This window comes from Gymnoscopelus microlampas (assembly GCF_963454915.1).
Source record: "Gymnoscopelus microlampas genome assembly, chromosome: 24".
Lineage (NCBI taxonomy): Eukaryota > Metazoa > Chordata > Actinopteri > Myctophiformes > Myctophidae > Gymnoscopelus > Gymnoscopelus microlampas.
Genome location: NC_139961.1, coordinates 8,261,072 through 8,283,269, shown reverse-complemented (window position 1 = coordinate 8,283,269; position 22,198 = coordinate 8,261,072). Strand labels below are relative to the sequence as shown.

Below are 22,198 nucleotides of genomic sequence, written 5' to 3'. Positions count from 1 at the left end.
TAGCACTCAATGAGTTAATGGGTTAAACAAGAACTTGTGACAAATAATTACTACATTGTTGGATCCATGGTTTATTTTATTCCATTTCCTGAAAACAGTAACAGTTTTGGACAAGCTTCCCACCCGACAGCGATGATTTGATGTTTTTCTTTTTTGGTGGGTGAGCACGTTGGTTCTTAATTTTTAGTGTAGACATGAGGCCTCGTACAAAAAAAAGGAGGGAAAAAAAGAAGAAAATTCTAAAATACGTTTCAAATTCAGATCATCTTTGTAATGTAGCTGACATTGTAAAAACAGAAACAAAACGACTCAAAAAGCATACTTACTGCAGCAATAACCAGCAGGCCATCTGTACACATAACTGAGCACTATATATATACAGCTATAACACGCATGATGGGGGTATAACTCGTTTCAGCATCTCATCCCCACCATTACGCCACATAGTACACGGAGGGCATTGCGAGGCAGTGGAGATGAACAATAGTCAGTGGTGGGGAAAAAGTACTCACATTGATTACTTAAGTAAAAGTATTATTAATACTGCAATGTAGAAATACTCCGTTGCAAGTAAAAGTCAGGGATTAAAAATGTACTTGAGTAAAAGTATTGGTATCGAAATGTACTTAAAGTATCAAAAGTAAAAGTTCTCATTATGCAGAATGTCCAATTTCAAGTTTAATAATGTATAAATATATTTTGAAAATGGCAGATCTACAGGCTCACAGTGCGTCGCATCGCGACGCATTGTGATCTTGTAGATCGGCTATTTTCAAATGACCGAAATGTGTATAGGGCTGAATTGGTTCATGTAAGTTTTGTAATAATAATCAAAATCTACAATATAATTGTAGTGGAGTAAAAGTACAATATTTGCCTCTTGAGATGTAGTGGAGTAGAAGTAAAAGTATAGACAATTGGAATTACTCCAGTACAAATGCCTCAAAATTGTACTTAAGTAAATGTACTTACTTACTTTCCACCACTGACAATAGTGCCTCAGCTTTAATAAACACAGCACACAAAACAATATGCGTGAATAACAGAATGGGTTATAAGGCATAGGAACATAACCAAACACATACAAATTACAAAAAAAACACTGAGTTAACTTGTTCAACTGCATTGCCTCCAAAGTGTTTCGCTCTGTTTTTCTATAATCAAGTACATGTAACATATTTGATATTTTACTAAATACTAAATATGACTTGCCGCAATATTTTAACCCAATAAAACCGTGATTCTTTTTTTTTTACATTTTTGAAAAATCTTGAAAGCATGAGAACTACTGATTTAGTAGGCATTTGTAGAATCGGCCTCAGGTCTTAATGGGTTAATATACCATAGGTCAACTTGCATTATCCCTTGCATATGTTTACGAGCACACTTATAATAAACATTTGACATAACACAAAGAAAAGTCCTTCTTTTGGGTTCCGAGTCCAGTCATGATATTATGAGTTATGATATGACACATACAGCCGTGCGGCAGGAGGCTACAGATATGATTTGGAGGATTAAACATGTTTGAAAGTGTCTAAAAACTAAGCTGCAAGGTGCCAATGGTTAACACGCGTCAGACCCGAGTCACATACTATTATGCAAATACATTTGAGCAGGGGTCTTCAACGTTTTCAGCCCAAGGACCCCCTAGCTGAGAGAGAGATGAAGCAGGGACCCCCTCTATATTGTATAAAATTGTGTTTCAGATTAAACTTTTCTTTTTTCCCTCTACTCCTATACCTCTTTGATACAAGCTCACAACGCCTCGCAGCGCGAGGCGTTGTGAGCTTGTAGATCTGCTATTTTCGGCTAATGTTCCCCTCAGAATAAGGATGCTAGGGTTCAAGTGGTTGATGTAAAAAAAGAAATCCTCTCACACAAAGATTTGGCGGACCCCCTATAGTAGCTCTGAGGACCCCCTAGGGGTCCCGGACCCCCTGTTGAAGACCCCTGCATTTGAGGGTTTGTTTTTGCCTGTTTAGGTGCATAACGGGTGTGTTTGTGGCGCACAGAACACCTCAAATTAACCGCATGAAGCCTAGAGTCCATATTCCGTCATCAACATTCTGCGGAAATAGCAAATCTACAAGCATTGTGACGTGTTGTGAGCTTGTACAGCAGCTATTTTGGGGCACATATTTGATGTACTGTAGAGGGGAAAAGGGAAGGGGGGGGGGGAGTGTTTCTCAAAGTGGGGTTCGAGGGACCAACAGGGTTCCTTGAGGGTGTTTTCAAATGGACCCTTACAGATCTGTAACTCAGAGTTATTGGGGGACATTGAAACCACTGCCCTATATATAAGGGACCCCAGTCAACGAAGTATATAGAGTTCCCATGTTGTGAAATCCCACGCATTTGGGTTTCAAACAAGTTAAAAGAAACCCTTAGAATGTGTGTAGCACACTAGCACAGGTCTGAATGGTGGAAGGGGGGAAAAAAGCGATGGATGTCGTAGTAGATGTAGTTTAAAAAATACCACAAAGCTATGTGCAAAACTATTGGCAGTTTAAATTGCCACTGAAGTAATTGCAGGGCATGGCCTGACGACAAAGTCATATGAAAGCAGCTAAACGCTAACACAAAAAAAAAAGAATGAGCTAAACACACACACACACACACACACACACACACACACACACACACACACACACACACACACACACACACACACACACACACGCACACACACACGTAAAAACCTTCAACAGTCAAAGTATGAGTTTTCAAGTTAGACATCATTATCAATCATTATTTAACCACGTTATCCCTGGCGTCCCTATTTTGGGAAATTTGTTTGGAAACCCTTGGAAATCTTTGTATGTTTATTTTTTACATCTGGTGAAAAAAGGGCTTATAGGCTAAGTGGTTGAACAAAGCAGAAGGCAGCGGGTCATTCATGAATCAGAGTGTCTCTTAAAGGGATAATTCACCCCTAAAAATACTTTTTTTTCCTATCGATTAGTCACACCATGGAGACTTGAATTCATGGATATTGTTTTGTTTTTGTCACAAAGAGTCTCCTTTGTGTCTCCTACCGGAAGCGCTGCCTACCGGTCCGCTGGTCATCAAATTATTGGCTTGAATGCGACAAAAACAAAAATATCCATGGATTCAAGTCTCCATGGGGTGACTAATCGATAGGAAAAAAAGAGTATTTTTGGGGGTGAACTATCCCTTTTTAAGCAGAGGTGTCATTGACAGTCCGTTAGACTTCAGAGCCCACACGGTGCTGACAGGACGTGTCAGGACTGAGGGCGGAGCTTCTCTCCCGGTGCTCCCAGGACGGAACGTCTAAGACGAACTCAGAAGATTGCTCATAACTGCATGGGAGGAAAAGCAGACAGTGATTATTTCCTGCACTATCTACCGAGTACACCTCTAGACCTACTACACATATAAACAGAGCTACTATACCTTTTGAACAAATTTTAAATCTAAGGCTGCTAATTGTCCCAAAAGTGACCGCAAAAGATTGCTGCTATTTGTTTCAAAAACCTTTATACCCTGTAATATATATATATAACATGTATTGTATATAACGACGCAATGTGACATAGCTCTGTTTAACTCAATGCTGTAACCCATACAACTGTACACAGTGGCGTGCACAGACATTTGGAGGGGCAGGTGCTCAAGTAAATGATACTTTTTTTTGTTTACTTGGTCTGCTCTTTTTTCCCCTCTACACCTATACCTCTTTGCCAAAAATAGCCGATCTACAAGCTCACAACGCCTCGCAGCGCGAGGCGTTGTGGGCTTGTAGATCTGCTATTTTTGGCTAAAGTTCTCCTCAGAAAAGGGATGCTAGGTTTCGAGTGGTTATGGTAAAAAGAAAAATCATATCACATAGAGATTTGGCGGACCCCCTGTAGTAACTCTGAGGACCCCCTAGGGGTCCCAGACCCCCTGTTGAAGACCCCTGCTGTAAACTGAAACTTTTTTTCAAAAGGGCACTTCTGGTCAAGAGGGCAAAGGGCAGGTGCTCTAGCGCCACCTAGAGTCTATCTGTGCACGTCCCTGACTGTACATACTTTCCCCATTTAAAAAAATATATATATTATATTTTGACACTTGCAAATGGATGTTTTCTCATGACAATAAAGCTCCATTGAATTGAATTGAATTGAAGTTTAATTGAATAGTTAAGAAGTCAAATGTTTTGATGGGATAAGCTTATTGCAGATAAGACTACGTAAAACTGTGGTATTGTCCAACGCTTCTTTTAGCGCATGTTTTAGGCATCAGCTTAGATGTTAAAGATGAGGAAATTGAAAGAAAGTCAAGCCATCTGCAACTATACATGTGGACCTACAGTAGCCTACCTCATTATAAGCTATGTGTGAATTAGGCTACATAAGATGCTACAAGGTACTGTATGAATGAGTCATAACCAATGGGCCTGAATAGCATAGTAATATTGCTATATATCTCACATATATATATATATGTCCGTAGCCTTCCTCAGAGCAGATTAAAAGAGCCTCTTTTAATCTGCTCTGAGGAAGGCTACGGCCGAAACGCGTTAGCGTTCACATCTCAATAAAATGAGAAACCACATCTGAGCCACTGTCTTGCAACTTTATTTTGGAGTGCCGCTTTTTTCCACTTAGGTGGTTTTCTTTTGAGTTATTTACATAGCTGAGCACCCACTGCCTAAACTAAGAAGGCATCCAGAGGAAGCGCACCGGTTTTCCTTTCTTATATCTCTCATAACCTTACGCTAACAAGGCAGATGTTGCATACGTACCTTGAGGTTCCGATTGTACGCCCTGGTGTCCCTTACCACTTTCAGGGTCTACACCTGCCATGGAGAACAGTCACATTAGTCATACATACATACATACACACATACATACATACATACATACATACATACATACATACAACAGAGGAAGAGTGAGAGAGAGAGAGAGGGAGATTCTTCACCTCCTTGCAGTTTGAAGCACAGCTTCTTCTTCTGGTAGGCGAAGTAGCTGGAGGCCGCGCCCAGGATGGCCACGCCGATGGCACTGGCAATGCCCGCTATCTGCCCGGAGCCAGCTTCTGCGGCACATCCAAATGAAAGCAATTATTACATAATACACAAGTAAACATACAGATGAGGTGGCTTGTGTCTTTTAATATTCTGTTATTGTTTTTTATGGATAGTTTAACCCATTAAGACCGAACGTAACAGGATAGGTGGGCACTAGGGACACCTGGGCACCTCAATGTAAAATTGGCTATTTTGTCCAAAATGTTAAATATATAAAAAAATTAAAAAGAAATATATGTATGTATGTATAATGGTCTTAAAGTATACATGATTAGAAAATGATTAAAAAATGTAATATAAAATCTAATATTTCTACAATTGCGACAAATTGCTACAAAACCTGTATATCCAGTCATTTTGGGCCATAAACAAGAAGTTGAAGGATAAAATTAAGTCTGATAATTATGTACCGTGCATGTTCACATCATTTATATATTACCTTTAATTTCCATTGACCTTTTATTTATTTTATTTTTCTTTGAACAAAATAACCAATTTTACATGGAGGTGCCCAGATGTCCCTAGTGCCCACCTATCCTGTACCAGTCTGTGGTGGCCCCAGTTGTGTAGTATTGTCCCGCATGTCAATACAGTAGTCCCACAGACACTAGCAGAGTTATTCCACAAGGTGGCACTCTAACTCTGGCACTAGCTCTTTTTTTAATGATCCCAGCAGGCACCAACATGCCAGGCCCATTAAGTATGTGGAAAGCCCCATAACTAGAAAGCCATGCTGTATTCATAGTTACAGCAACATAGCCTGGACTGTAGCAACTTCAACAGACAACCACAATGAAATGATATAGAAAGAATATATATATATATATATATATATATATATATATATAGCAAGCATTATATTACTTTTGAATGTTAATGTATATTCTCTCTCTCTCACACGCGCGCGCTCACACACACACACACACACACACACACACACACACACACACACCAGTGCACACACACACAACAGTGGTGGAAAAAGTTCCCTTTTTTTACTTAAGTAAAAGTATCAATACTGCAATGTAGAAATACTTGCAAGTAAAAGTCTGGTAATCAAAATGTACTTTAATAAAAGTACAAAAGTATTGGAATCAAAATATACTTAAAGCACTAAAAGTACAAGTATTCATTATGCCGAATGTCTCGTTTCACAAGGTATCGTATGTATACAATGTAACGTTGTGAGCTTGTAGATCAGCTATTTTCAATCAGCCAATGTTTAAATATGGCTGTTTGGTATGTATGGTAATAATAATCAAAATCTACAAAGTAACTAGTAACTAAAGTTTTCAAATAATCCTAGTAGAGTCAAAAGTAAAAGTACTGAAAATTGGAAACACTCAAGTAAAGTAAAAGTACCTCAAAATTGTACTTGAGCAAATGTAATTAGTTACTTTCCACCACTGGCGCACGCGCGCGCACACACACACACACACACACACACACACAATATATATGTGCTCTGTATCATGAACGCAACACACGCATAGTAAACAAATAGCAGTGATGAATGTAGTTATGTCAGCGTGGCATGAATAGAACAGAACAAAGCAATGGGCACAGACAGAAGAAAGCATTAACAAAAAAAACAACCACAAAATGGGAACCAAACAGCGGAAGTGGAACACACACACACACACACACACACACACACACCCTGGCCCATAAAGCCAGGGTGGAACAAAGAACCGCAGCACAGGAGGATTATGTTGATACAACACAATGAATGCATGTCTCACTGTACGACTGGCTCACTGGGCTGGGCCTTCAAACGCTTACTGAGTCAGGGATGAGTGTGAAGGCCTGACTCTGTGTGTGTGTGTGTGTGTGTGTGTGTGTGTGTGTGTGTGTGTGTGTGTGTGTGTGTGTGTGTGTGTGTGTGTGTGTGTTCACAAACACACAGGGCGTTAGCTGAGAGGAGAGGAGAGAAGCCATTATATAATAGAGGAGAAGAACAGAGAAGAGAAGGAGAGAAGAGAAGAGAAGGAGAGAGAATAGGAGAAGAGAAGAGAACCGTTCCTGGACTCCATCCCAACAGTGACTTACCGCTGGAGAATGTGGCAGCGCTGTGTGTGTGTGTGTGTGTGTGTGTGTGTGTGTGTGTGTGTGTGTGTGTGTGTGTGTGTGTGTGTGTGTGTGTGTGTGTGTGTGTGTGTGTGTGTGTGTGTGTGTGTGTGTGTGTGTGTGTGTGTGTGTGTGTGTGTGTGTGTGTGTGTGAGCCAGTAAAGCGTGCCATCCAGCTCGTGACCCATGAGGGAATCAAAACACAAGGTGCACTATAGGAACATTCTACCAGGCTTTATTGAGACCAGAGCAACACACTGAAAACAAACAGGGACATAAAAATAAACCCTTTTCCACCCGTACTGCAGGTCTGAAGCAAACACTCACACACAGACAGACATAATGGAACCCCAAAATTATATGTATTTGGGTGCAGACCTCCCCCCATCCCATCTCAAAGTATTTTATTCAAGGGACCCCCCCAGAAGCAAAGATTTGAGTTAAAAATGTTAGCTTTAAAAAAATGTATATATTCAAAGATCTGCACAAATTGTCACGATTTTTTCAAAAATAGCAGATCTACAAGCTCATAGCGCGGCACGAAGTGACGCGCTATGAGCTTGTATATCTGCTATTTTTGAATAGCCAAAGTATAACATAATGGTTAAAGTGGTTAAAATCTAAAATGATTACATATTCTCAGATTTGAGGAAAAGACCCTAGAAAAGCAACTGCGTCCGTAAAACCTATGTTTTTGGTGTCATTTTTAGTATTATTGTAACGTTTTGGTGGTGCTATGTTTTTTGGTATCGTCTGTTATACACTGTACTGGGCTTTTGTCTTGACGCAAAGGGTGAAATAAAATAAAACTATTATATAAAAATGTTAAACATTTAAAATGACACAGATGCTTTCCCGGTCTTAATGGGTTAAGACTCTGACACTGCAACGTCAGCGGCATGCTGAAAGAAAGCTATAGAGAAAGTAGGACCTCAGTGCCACATTCAAACGCACAAGATAGTTTAAAGGGAAATGTCACCTTTTTCTTTTTTTAAAGTGGGTCATTTTATTGTCTACTCAGGCTTTTGGGAGCACGCCGGACAGTTTTTAAGTTGCTTGATTCAGTATTTAGATATTTGATATTCATTTGATCAGACACGCCCCCTTCCTATACAAACCCATTATAACTTCAAACACCCGTCCTTGGTTCTGGTGACTGATATTGTCCTTATAATACGTGAGGAGACCGTGTTTTTTCAACTACTTTTCTTTTGTTTTGAAAAAAAAAATACAATACAATAAAGAAATGAACCCATTAATACCTGGAACTGTTTCATTTTTAGATTTGAGCTAAAAAGCATTATTTTACACTTTAGGCGATTCAAAAATAGCAGATGTACAAGCTCATAGGTGCCTAACCTAACCCTCAATGGGTTAAATAAAATAAATGAAAAAAGTCTAAATACTGAATCAAGCCACTTAAAAACTGTCTGTGGGAGCTCACAAAAGCCTGAGTAGATGATAAAATGACCCACTTTAAAAAAAAAAAAGGTGAGATATCCCTTTAACCACCCGAATCCCAGCATGGCTATTCTGGGGGGGGGGGGGCAATAATGTGTTGACCGGCGGAGACTCCTACTGAGTCTCCTACTGACCGACGACCCGGTCATCAAATGATTGTTCACACATTGTGAAAAGTATTGAAAGATTCTTGGAATGTTCTTGAACATTCTTGCCACAGGGAGGCTATACGGGGTTAATGTGGTTAAAGGAACGAGAAACTAGGAACTAGAAAGAAGAGCTTCCCCCAGAACCTTACATTTGCCCGGTGGGGTGGGGGGGGGGGGGGGGGGGCAGCAGACGCAGGGCGGGTGGGGCTATCATATGACCCGACTCACATCAAGTATATGAGGTCATTTTGTTGTCAATTTCAAACCACACTACGTCTCGTAGAGAGACTTCAGATGAAACAGAATTCTATACAAGACATTGGATCTTTTTTTAATGGGGTTGCTGCTGCTTTTGGTGGTTGAAGAGGCAATGTGAAGAATGTTTAACAGACTGCTGCGGGCTATAGGCTGACCCATATAGGAGGTGTTTGTGTGTGTGTGTGTGTGTGTGTGTGTGTGTGTGTGTGTGTGTGTGTCAATGCAGTATACACACAGGACCGGTGACAGATGGGAGGCGTGTTGTGACAAGAGGCAAGAACTCACTTAGTATCGCAAATTCATCTGCCCTCCTCTGTCTGTTTGTTCAGAACGGTCGATCTTAAAGGGATAGTCTAAATAACTTTTTTTCCTATCGATTAGTCACCCCACGGAGTTGGACTTCATGGATATTTCTTTTGTTTTTGTCTCATTACTAAGCCAATAATTATCATGACCGGCAGCGGTTCCCGGTAGGAGACACATAAGAGTCTCCTTTGGGTCGCCTAGCGGTCCACTGGTCTTCAAATTATTGGCTTAGGAATGAGACAAAAACAACAAAAATATCCATGAATGAAAGTCTCCATGTTTTTTTTTTTGTGTGAACTATCCCTTTAACCATCTTAGATAACCATTAAAACCAACATAGGTTTTCAGAAAAGAGTTAGAGCAGCGGTTTAGAACAGTGGTTCTCAAGAATTAGCAGATGTACAAGCTCGACCTTGTACATCTGCTATTTTTTGAAGGGTTTGAAATATTTGTTTTTTTAACACAAAATCTTCTCTTCTGGGGGTCCTTGTCTGTCTGTCTGTCTGTGTCCAGAGCTAATCTCACAAAAAACGCTGGTTTTAACCACTTATGCCCTACAGTATATACTTTGTCATATGACAAATAGCAAAAAAAAAAACTACTTTTGCATTTAAAAAAAAAGTCTAATATATATATATTATTATTTTTTTGCCCAAAATATGGATGCCAGGTTTAACCCATTAAGACCTGAGGCGATTCTTACTTTTTTCCCCTAAATCCTATCAGTTTTTAGCGGTGCCAGCCGCTCTATATTTGACTATGTCCGTCCGTATGTCCGTCTGTCCGTTTGTCCGTTTGAGCACGGGCTTTAAACAGCTATAACTCCAGTTCGCAGCATGCCAGGAAGTCCAAATTTGGTATGTGGACTTAGACCACCAATAGGGACGAGCATTGACTGCTGAAGCCCCGCCCCGCCCTATTATAGCGCCACCAGGAGGCCACTGGCTTTAAACAGCTATAACTCCAGTTTGCAGCATGCCACCAAGTCCAAATTTGGTATGTGGACTTACACCACCAATAGGGACGAGCATTAATTGCTGAAGCCCCGCCCCGCCCTATTATAGCGCCACCAGGAGGCCACTCATCAAAGGCACCGCTTCCTTCACACAGGGTGCGATTTTTTTTTTTTAAACCCAAAAAAATGTTTTCAAGATTTTTTCAAAAATAGCAGATCTACAAGCACATAGCACGGCACTCGGTGGCACTCGGTGCCGCGCTATGAGCTTGTATATCTGCTATTTTTTGAATAGCCAAGGAAATCTAAAGTGACACAGATGCGTTCCAGGTCTTAATGGGGTTAAAGTGTTTTAGCAAAACGGGGGAAAGTGCATCGCTATGAGCTCTTCAGTGAAACTATTGATGCACCCTGACTACAATTACTGTACAATGACCCACAACCACAAACATCAATGACATTTTGTTGAAAGAAGACAAACATGACAATATGACCCCATAATAGTCCTATACAGCAGAAACCATCACACACACATATTATTACAACATATACAGACATTGAAAATGTATTTCTAGGATCAAATACATTTATGGCCAAGTTGTATATAGCTATATATACACACACACACACATGCTGTGTATATATACTGTATACACACAAACTGCAGTATATGCATAATAGAGAGACATCTGTGCTTTTTTTTCATAATCTCACACCCAGCTTGTTTTCAAAAGTGTGACTCACTACCAAATCCATCCATTCATCCATACTCCACCCATCACAGCCATGGGTGGAGTATGGAATGTCAAACTTGAGTACTACAGTAAACACACACACACACACACACACACACACACACACACACACACACACACACACACACACACACACACACACACACACACTTTTTCTGTAGCTCTGTACCGAGAGGCATTCCCAACACACCTCAGACCCGAGCTTTTTTTTTGTGTAAACAACAATCACATGCCACCCTCAGGCCCCGGGGGGGGAATCAATTGAAAAATGTGTAAACTTGACAGACGGCTTCCTGAGCCAACCAGTAACTGAATTCATTCACTCGAGTGCTGTACTTAAGTACCAATCTTTGTATGTACTTTTACTTTACTTTAGTACGTGAATTTTTCAATAGGCTACTTTATGTACTTCTACTCCACTACGTCTCACAGGAACATATTTGTACCTTTTACTCCACAGTTATTTGACAGGTTTTGAGTAACTAGTTGCTTTGTGGATTTAGAGTTTGCAAAACATACGTTAACCACTTGTGCCCTATTTTATACCAGCACTTCGAAAATAGCCGATCTACAAGCTCACAACACGTGTGGCGCGTGGTGAGCTTGTAGATCTGCTATGAAAAAAATGAACTATGAAACGGAACATTCTTCATATTGCTTTGATGCTTTTTCTCAAGTAAAATTCTGAATAGAGACTTTTTACTTGTAACAAAGGTATTTCTACATATCATCTCTGTCGGGTGGAAACCTCATATGGCCAAAACTGTTACTTTCCAGGATTCAAATTCAAAAGCATTAAAAAGTATCAGATCTACAAGCTCAAAACCATAGACAGTCAAAAGTATGGACAACGTTACGCTCATAGACTCTACAGACTGTAAATGAAGCCTATTTTTCAGCAATTTCAAATCCGCCATTTTTCTATATCCGGGCCGAAAGATTTACACGGAAATGAATGCTATCGGTTGGGACCAGAGTGGGGGACAGGGAATTAATGCTATTGGTTGTGTAGCTTGTCAATCAAATCATCATAAGGTGGCCACGCCCCTTCTACAGCATACCCTACTTTATCATCAATTTTAAAATAAATGGGACCATCATTTACTAAACGCATATCATGATGATTGAAAGAAGACTTTAAACTAGCGACTGATAGCATATAGTATTTATGACAATGTTTATTAAGTTAATAAAATCAAGTGTAAAGTCCGGCAAAAACCCATCCGCTTGAATAGAGCGGTATTGCTTCTGACACCAGCAGGGGTGGAACAGCGAGACTACAGGCCATTCATATGAACTGTCACTTCCTATACAACGTCAATTTACAACTCGGAAGCTGGCCCCTTGCTCAAACCGTGACGCTTTTTGCGCTGCGTTCCGAGCTTGCGGAATCTGCTACTTTTGATGCTTTTTTTTGTGTGACGTTGTGCTATGATCAAAATATGGAGATAAGAGGTTTCCGCCCGACAACAACAACGAGTGCTTTCTTCCACCCCTCTGCTCATTGGATGGTCTCCAGCAGCTCCATGGCCCTCGCTAACAGCGGTTTCATGACTTCCTTAAGGTTGGCTAGCCATATATGGACCTCGTCTGGCATGTTAGCATTTAGCATCTTCAGCACCCGGCCCCACAGATGGTGAAGATCTGCAACGACACACACATCGTAGCAGGGACTTTAAACCGTGGCTAATCAAAGAGTCTCCTTTGTGTCTCCTACCGGAACCACCTGCCTACCGTTCCGCTGGTCATCAAATTATTATTATTAGTTTTTGGGTGAACTATCCCTTTAAAGCAGCACTATGCAACATTTTTTTTTTTTTATTAATAAAATGCCATTTTGTCCAATCTGTATGGTAGAGTATGTTAATACAATATAACTTATATAATTGGGGTGGTTGTATTTTGTCTCCCTGCTCTTCTATTGAGACATTTAGATTGAGTCAAAGGTCACGTCTCACCTAGACACCGAATCTGACACAAATTTATCCCCTGAGCAAGCAGGCAGGCTCTATTAGCTCAATGGTAAAAAACGTCAGCGCAGGAAACTGGCTTCAAATCCGGGTTGGAAGAGGAAAGTTGCATAGTGCTGCTTTAATAGTTGCTACTAGCAACTATTAAAGAAGCACTATATACATTGGTAGAATACTAGCAACTTGCTAGTATTCTACCAATGTATAACATTAGGAAAAGTTCTGTAATCAATGGAGTGATTATTTGAAGTTAGCTCGCCAATATTTGAGTGATATCACGGCACCACCACACAACTCAAACCTCTGTACCAAAGTGTATCCATTCAAATCCTAAACCTAAGACCAGACCCATTCAAAACCTATCCCTAAGACCAGACCCATTCAAACCCTAACCCTAAGACCAGACCCATTCAAACCTTAAGACCAGACCCATTCAAACCCTAACCCTAAGACCAGACCCATTCAAACCTTAAGACCAGACCCATTCAAACCTTAAGACCAGACCCATTCAAACCCTAACCCTAAGACCAGACCCATTCAAACTGAGTTGAAATAAACTGAGCCAAACAAGCAACCAACACACACACAATCACCCACCCGCACACGGACACACACACACACACACGTACGCGCAAAACCCTTTCCTCTGAGTCAGGAGAAGGAAGCAGCACATTCTCATAGAGGAAGCACTTTGGAAAATATCATTCCTACAGACAACAGGGACGCTGGCATGACGTCACGGAAAGGATCCACACACAAAGAGAGAATAGGGAAGCCCACCCACGGGACGCCCCAGACATGCATGCACGCCGCGCGCACACACACACACACACACACACACACACACACACACACAGCAATGTACTGTAGTTATGCTTTATTTTCCCTGTGTAATGTTATGTAATGTAATCTGTTGTCTGCTTGTTTTTATGGGTTTTTAGTGGGGACTGCGGCTGTAAATCAGCATTTTAGCAAAATCCGGTGTATTTACATTACATTGATTGATTGTAGAGGAGAGGAGAGGAGAGGAGAGGAGAGGAGAGGAGAGGAGAGGAGAGGAGGAAGAGAATCAAGTAGTTTTTACCTTGAGGCTGATCAGCAGGATGGTCTGAGGATAAAGCAAGACAGAGATAGTTGCATCAACATAATGTTCACTTTAACTCAAACTACAACTGAAACTAAATGTTATATGAAAAGGCAAAATAAAAGTCGACCTACCTCCGGGGTCGACAGGAGCACGGCCTAGATACAAAACAAAAGCAGAGAGAAGGTTCAATTGGACATGTTTTATGCAGATAATTCTTATGTTTCTGTCAAAGCAAAAGCACTATATGAACAGTGTGTCAGGATGAAACACTGTTACTGTATCTGTCTTGCATGTTCCTTTCTCACAAGTTAAAGCTGGAACGTACTATTTTCAGCCTAAGAAGAAATCAAACCCATTAAACCATGTGCTGATGTTTAGCCAGCATTTCACTAGATTCCAGGTAGGTTGAGGTCATGTTTTTTAGGAGACAAAGCAGACAAACATGAACACTAAAATATGAAGCCAGGAAAAGGGTATGACGTCGATGTATGATAAATATGACCAAAGACGTTATAATGGTGCTCTTATGCTCCTTCAAACCAGTAGTTTCCGTGTCTAGGACCCCCAAATTGATATTTATTTCGCCACGGACCCCCATTTGAAAATGTTTTGTGCCAGGGCCCCCCTAGAAGAGGAGATTTGAGTAAACATTTGTGTAAATTATTCAAAGTTTTTCAAACACTTTAAAGATTTTTCTAAAGAAAATGCTCAAAACAGCAGATGTACAGTACAAGCTGTGAGCTTGTAGATCTGCTATTTTTGAATATCGAAGGTATAAAGCATGGACAACGTGGTTAAAATGAATGTGACGCTGTATTCAAAAAAATTGCAGGGGTCCCCGGACTTCACTTTGAGAACCAATGCTTTAAACAGAGGTGAAAAACTTGATTGATTCTCTGTTGCGTGCGTGTGCGTGCGTACGTACGTAGATGTGTGTGTGCGTGCGCCCGTGCGTGCGTGTCAAAATCCCCAGAGGAAAGGGTTCCAAGGGCTGAACCAGAACCCAGAGCCTTTGTACTATATCAGTCTTCAACCTTTTCAGGCCAAGGACCCCCTAGCTGAGAGAGAGATAAAGCAGGGACCCCCTACTCTATATTGTATTAAAGTTTTTTTTTTACTTAGTCTGCTCTTTTTTCCCTCTACACCTATAGCCTCTTTGCCAAAAATAGCAAATCTACAAGCTCTCAACGCCTCGCAGCGCGAGGCGTTGTGAGCTTGTAGATCTGCTATTTTTGGCTAAAGGGATGCTAGGGTTGGCTAAAGGGATGCTAGGGTTCAAGTGGTTAAGGTAAAAAAAATCATATCACACTAAGATTTGGCGGGCCCCCTGTAGTAATTCTGAGGACCCCCTGTTGAAGACCCCTGTACTATGGTTCATATTCACCCATTGGTTTTTATACAGACACGATTATGCAGAATCAGATCTGAACAACAGACATGTGATTCTAATTATACTGCTAACCATAGGGCTTTTTTCCCCTCTTTCTTTTTCATCCCAAAGTAGGAGTAATTGCTTCCATGCTCTCACCAGACAAGCAGAGGAGAAGGAGAAGGAGAACTCAAACAGTTCTCCTCAAAGCCCACAGAAAGGCACTGTGATCCATTTCAATTATGTAACATTCTTTTACTCTGCCTCTCTATTCAAATAGAGAGAATATTGACTTACTCCTTTCACATTAAATGACGTTCTTCTGTCCCATGACTCTACAGTATATACATATTATATTACACACATGCGTTCTATCGTTGTTGTCGGGCAGAACCTTGTATGTCTACTCTAAAAACATTACTTTTGTTTTAACCCATTAAAACCGGGAAAGCACCTGTGTCAAAACATTGCAGATTTACAAGCTCACAGGGAGCTTGTACATCTGCATTTTTTTTTTTTTTTTAATTTGAAAAATCTTGAAAAGTGTTTATTTTAAAAAAATAAGGGGGTCCCTGGCACAAAACATATTCAGAAGGGGGTCCGCGGCCAAATACATATCAATTTGGGGGTCCATGGCACAAAAAACGATTTAGAAGGCATTTGTAGAAACGGTCTTAACCCATTAAGACCTGGAACGCATCTGTGTCATTTTTTGATTTAAGCTAAAAAGCATTATTTTACACTTTGGCTATTCAAAAATTGTGAAAATGAGTGCAAATCTTTGAATACATATATTATTTTAAAGCAAACGTTTTTAACTCAAATCTTTGCTTCTGGGGGGTCCCTGGAACTAAATATTTTGAGATGGGGGTCTGAAATGTTTCATTAATAAATCAGTGCTAGGGCTTTCACCAACTAGTCGACTAGTATAACCACTAGTCGACCTTGTTGGTACTAGTCGAGTTAGAAGAGTACTAGTACTAGTTGGAAGAGTTTTTTTTTCATTGTTTTAATAGTAGTAATGGGCCATAGTAATGGCCCATTACTATTATTATTATCCTCCTGCCTTTATTTTTATCAAAAGGGGGTCAAACGTATGCCCAATAATAGCCTATTGTTGGGCAATAACCCCCTTGCTGTGCTGCTGTGTCAGAAGCGCTTCCCTTAAAACGACAATAAAGGCAGGAGGATAATAATAATAGTAATGGCATTCAAACAATGGACTAGTCCAGTGGGTTTCAACCTTATTCATGCCAAGGACCCCTAAATTGATATACATTTGGCCGCGGGCCCCCATCTGAAAATGTTTTGTGCCAGGGACCCCCAGAAGCAAAGATTTGAGTTAAAAATGTTTGCTTTAAAAATTATATATATATTCAAAGATATGCACACATTTTCAAGATTTTTCAAATATAGCAGATCTACAAGATCATAGCGCGGCACTCGGTGCCCTGCTATGAGCTTGTATATCTGCTATTTTTGAATAGCCAAAGCTAAGTGGTAAAAAATGATTGTGACTCATTTTGCTGGGGACCCCCTGGTACCCCAAGGACCACTGGTGGTCCCCGGACCACTGGTTGAAAAACCACTGGACTAGTCAACTACCACTGGGTCAAATTAGTCGACCAGTAAAAATCTGTAGTGGTGAAAGCCCTAATCAATGCTATTGAACACCCTTTACGTCTTTACTTTACTTTACGTGCAAGTACTGTATCTGACAATGTACAATGGCAACTTTGATGAGGCAGTATTCTAAAAACATGTTTTTTTCCCCTTCATTTCCTGAAAAGTTAATATTTTGGAGAGAGAGAGAGAGAGAGAGAGAGAGAGAGAGAGAGAGAGAGAGAGAGAGAGAGAGAGAGAGAGAGAGAGAGAGAGAGAGAGAGAGAGAGAGAGAGAGAGAGAGAGAGAGAGAGAGAGAGAGAGAGAGAGAGAGAGAGAGAGAGAGAGAGAGAGAGAGAGAGAGAGAGGTGATCCTCAATTGAAATACACTGTGTGGTCTTTACGTGTCAGTGAGGAAGTTATGAGAAACTATGGCAACCCATAAACAAATCATAAACAGCAGATAAAGTTCAGTGTTTCTCTCTCTTCCTGCTATAAATACACTCACAGGTGGCAGAAACCTGCTGCCAGTGCCACACCGTTTGGTAAAATGTATAAACAAAATGTACCAGTGTGTTACTAATATACACAGGGGTAAAGTAACTGAGTAAATATACTCAAGTATTGTATATAAGCACAATTTCTTTTCTTTTTTTTACTTTACTGGAGTATTTCCAAATTTCAATAGGCCTACTTTTAGTGTGCTTTTTACTCCATTACAATTATTTGAAAATTTTAGTCACTACTTACATTGTTTTTTATTTTTATTTTTATTTTTTTTATTATTATTACAAAACATACATTGACCACCTCTGCCCCATACTGTATATACTTCGGCTATTTTAAAATAGGCGATCTACAATCTGTAGATCTGCTATTTTCAATAGATTTTTATACATTTTACACATTTGAAAACTATAAAATGGTCTCTGTCGGTGTCCGAAACTATAACTTTTCAGGATTCAAATGTAAAAGTATCGAAAGTAGCAGATCTACAAGCTCAAAACGTGTCGCTTTGCGCCGCGTTTCGAACTTGCGGATCTGCTACTTTTGATGCCTTTGTGTGACGCCGTAGTACGATTTTTAGAGATTTTTAGGAGAAAAGAAAAAGTGAGAATATGGAGATCAGAGGTTTCTACCTGACAGCAACTAAATGATAGCAGTGAACATAATAATTCCTATTATATAAAATGATGAAGTCTCACCTCCTCCTCCTCCTCCTCCTCCGCGGCCTGCGTCGGGTTTATAGTCTCCGTCACCGACACCCACCAGGTCCGAGTCATCAAAGGAACCTCCTCCACCTTTAAGAAACGAGAGACGGAACGAGACCGGTTCAAAGCTATACGCCCCGTTTTGCCGTTTCCCAACCAGACGCACCAAGCAGTCCTGGTGTAAGAGGGGCTTTGAGGTTAGGATTAAAGGAGTAGTTCACCCAAATACCCAAATAAATGACTTATTTTCTATCACTTACACACCCCATGAAGCTTTGAATGAATGGAGATTTTTTTGTTTTTGTCGTATTCCTGAGCCAATAATTTGACTACCGGCGGAAAGATGCTAATGTATCCGGTAGGAGACTCTAAGGAGTCTCTTTGAGTCTCCTACCGGACATACAAACGGTCAACAAATTATTATTGGCTCAGGAATGTGTCAAAAACTAAATAAAATCTCCTTGAATTCAAGGCTTCATGGGGTGTGTAATTGATAGAAAATAAGTAATTGTTTGGGTGAACTATTCCTTTAACCCATTAACACCTGAAGCCGATTCTACATGTCTCCTGAATCCCAACAGTATTCTGAAAAAAACGTATGTTTCTATATCAGTGGTGCTCAATCTTTTTCATGCCAAGGACCCCCAAAATGATATGTATTTGGCCCGCCGACCCCCATCTCAAAATATGTTGTTCCAGGGACCCCCCCTACATATTTATGTATACCGTAAATATGACATACGTGTAAGATGCTGTAAAGTAACAATGTAATTCAGGGGTGCCGTGGATGAAAACGTTGTTTACATGGATGCCCTGAGCCAAACATGTTTGAGAACCACTGATAGGATAGACGTACCTCCTCCACTCTTAGGCGGGACGACGACGGGCGGGTCAGGTTTGGGGTTGGGATCTGCAGGGACACAATAACATACGGTGAACGGGTAAAGCAGAGGAATGCCATACACAACAACAGATTACTACTACACACAGCGGTAGGTACAGGTACAGGTAGGTAGCAGGGAGACTTCAGAAACATCACCAGACAATTATATTAGATTAGATTAGATTAGGTGTCCTTTATTAGCCATAAGGGAACATCGTTTTGCTCGGGTCAATGCATACATGCAAGACCAGACAAGACAAGACATGAATAGGCTATACACCACAATTAAAACACCCAGCTTGGGTTCTATAAAAGCAGCAATAAGTGGTAAGCAGGGAGTTCTTTGTATTGAATATAGAATATTTGAGTTCACAGTATTGTTCAAGCTAAACATTCAAGTCTGTCTTCTGTTCTCTCTCTCTCTCTCTCTCTCTCTCTCTCTCTCTCTCTCTCTCTCTCTCTCTCTCTCTCTCTTGCCCTCCACTCTCTAGTTTGAAAATTAGATTACTAAATTGTAATTCTGATCAGAGTTATGTATACAGTGTGGTAGTTATTTATTTTGTTTATTATTTTATTATTATTTATTTGTGTCAGCATGTTGGTACTGGAAAAATGTTAATGTGTCGGAATAATCCCGTAAGGGATGGGCTGTGAAAGGCAGCTGGACACGAAAATAAATCATTCATTCATTCATTCAGCAGTGGTGTAAAGTAACTAGGTAAATTTACCCAAGTGTACTTAAGTACAATTTTGGGGTATTTTTTACTTAACTGGAGTATTTCCGATTGTCAGTACTTTTACTTCTACTCCACTACATCTCAGAGGCAAATATTGGACTTTTGCTCCACTACAATTATTTGAAAACTGTAGCTATTAGTTACTTTGTAGATTTTGATTATTATTACAAAACTTTCTTTAACCACTTCAGCCTTATATACATTTCGACCATTTGAAAATAGCCGATCTGCAAGATCACAATGTGTCGCGATGCAAGCTTGTAGATCCGCTATTTTCAGGGGCGTCATAGCACAGGGGTAAATTTCGTGCCCACCACCGCGGAGACTGGGGTATGATTCTGCCACAGCGGTGCCTCTGGCTCTATACAACTGTCTATGTGTGCAGGTGGGAAGCCGGTTTGGGAGGGAGAGTGATCTCTGCCGTTGCACAGGTTGGTTCGGAACACTTTGTTCAGCAGGGAGGGAGTGGAACTGGGAGGGTTGGCGCGTTGTTTCTCTGCGCGTGTGTTACGTGTTACACCCTCCCAGTGAAACTCCTCACTCACACTGGCAGGTGACAAGAAGTGGCTGTTCGACTGCATGTGTTATTATCAGAGTAGACATGTGGTTGTCCACATGCAGCCACTGGTTCCCAAACTTTTCAGGCCGCGACCCCCCCCCAAAAAAAATCCTATTTTAACTAGGGACCCCCCACCCTGACAAGCACTTGGAATTGCAGGCATTGCATTTAGTTTGACTCGGTTCCACCATAGGCGGCGGGTAATGAAGGCTAGGGTAGGCGAAGCCTTCCCAAATGTTCTGCTGGGAAATTCTGGGAAATGTGCAAATTATATATAATATATGTGCGCAGCATTATTTAGTTATTGTTTTTTATAATAAATCAGTAAAATCAGGCAAAAATAAGAATTAAATAACATAACCCTAAACTAAACCTAAAACCGAAATAAAGTAACCAAAAAAACGAAACGAAACTATCAAAATCCGCCCAAGAAACGCAATTTTGACCCCCCCCCCCCCCCCCCCCCCCGTAGATCTGTTATTTTCACAATGTTTGCCTTTTTCTTACGTAATATTTGACAATGTGTTATTAAAACGGTCTTATCAGTCATCAAATAGTCACTTTAGAAATGTGCAGATAGCCTGTATGCACTTATACTGTATGTTGGTTTGTTTATGTTGAGTGAGAAAACAATGTTGAACATTAGGCTAATCATATGGGGACCCCCAAAACCATGTGGGGACCCCCAGTTTGGGAACTACTGGTCTACACCCTCCCCAAGACCAACACGAAGAGCTTGGCAGTGCCAGGGACTTTATATATACTACATGGAAGGATAATTGTTGTAACAAATACATTGGGGAGAAATGTAAAACAATCACCAATTACATTAGATTGGAAGAAGGAATCTGATTGTAAAGACATAAGAAATAGGAGACAAGACACCCGAGAGAACCATCAGGCAGGAAGGACAGCAGACCCAAAGCCACACACACACGCACGCACGCACGCACGCACGCACGCACGCACGCACGCACGCACGCACGCACGCACGCACGCACGCACGCACGCACGCACGCACGCACGCACGCACACACACACACACACACACACACACACACACACACACACACACACACACACACACACACACACACACACACACACACACACACACACACACACACACACACACACACACACACACACACACACCTGAAACACAGAGATGACAGCGGAACTAAAAGCTGCGGAATCCATTGATCAGGGATAAGCACCAAGCTGCTGGAATACTCAACAAAGCGCCACCTGTCTGTCAGTGGCAACATTACCTGGGCCCAGAGCATCCTCAAGATCAAATCCCATGTCGTTATCTATGAACGCAGATTAATGATGAAACATTAACACTTTCCGGGGAGTCCACTGCAGTGTCAGAAATTACATTTATTTTTTTGGGTCATCAAGGGGCAATATTTGACCCCTGGATTTTGTTTTCTGGGTTATCCTTTACCTATATGAGGGGTTTTCTTTCTAACCTAAGACATACGTTATGCATGTGATCAAGTCATCCTTTCATCAATTTACAATTTTACAATTTAGGCATTTAGCAGACGCTCTTAATCCAGAGCGACTCACAGTAAGCAAGGTAAACACAAGGTAATACACATAGAAATAGTAATCTAGGATCATAGGTAAACCAAGAACCTATCATCATCAGTCTAAACTGTATAATATCAAGACAATAAATTATCTGTACATTGAAACTATACACATAGGATGCCAGGTCTACACATGACCTGCATCTGTCTACGTAACATGCTACCACAAACACTTTTGTTGGATTACACATTC

The 22,198-nt window shown here is 40.7% G+C and overlaps 1 protein-coding gene across 5 annotated transcripts in view; it reads right to left on the bottom strand.

Annotated features, from left to right (window-relative positions):
* Nucleotides 1–55: 55 nt before the first annotated feature.
* cd99 (CD99 molecule) overlaps nucleotides 56–22,198 on the bottom strand; it is a 32,961-nt gene continuing 10,818 nt past the window's right edge. Inside the window, exons 6-13 of one of the 5 annotated variants that reach the window (XM_084051573.1) lie at nucleotides 21,679–21,720; nucleotides 19,085–19,138; nucleotides 18,223–18,318; nucleotides 14,178–14,201; nucleotides 14,044–14,067; nucleotides 4,930–5,046; nucleotides 4,751–4,804; nucleotides 56–3,323 (exon numbers count right to left, since the gene is read on the bottom strand). In XM_084051573.1, coding sequence (XP_083907699.1) covers nucleotides 3,295–3,323; nucleotides 4,751–4,804; nucleotides 4,930–5,046; nucleotides 14,044–14,067; nucleotides 14,178–14,201; nucleotides 18,223–18,318; nucleotides 19,085–19,138; nucleotides 21,679–21,720 — 440 coding nt within the window. In that variant the 3' untranslated portion in view covers nucleotides 56–3,294. Of the gene's footprint in view, nucleotides 3,324–4,750; nucleotides 4,805–4,929; nucleotides 5,047–7,324; nucleotides 12,634–14,043; nucleotides 14,068–14,177; nucleotides 14,204–18,222; nucleotides 18,319–19,084; nucleotides 19,139–21,678; nucleotides 21,721–22,198 lie in introns of those variants that run through there. The other 4 variants (XM_084051574.1, XR_014600349.1, XM_084051575.1 and 1 more) reach the window with 4 other exon arrangements.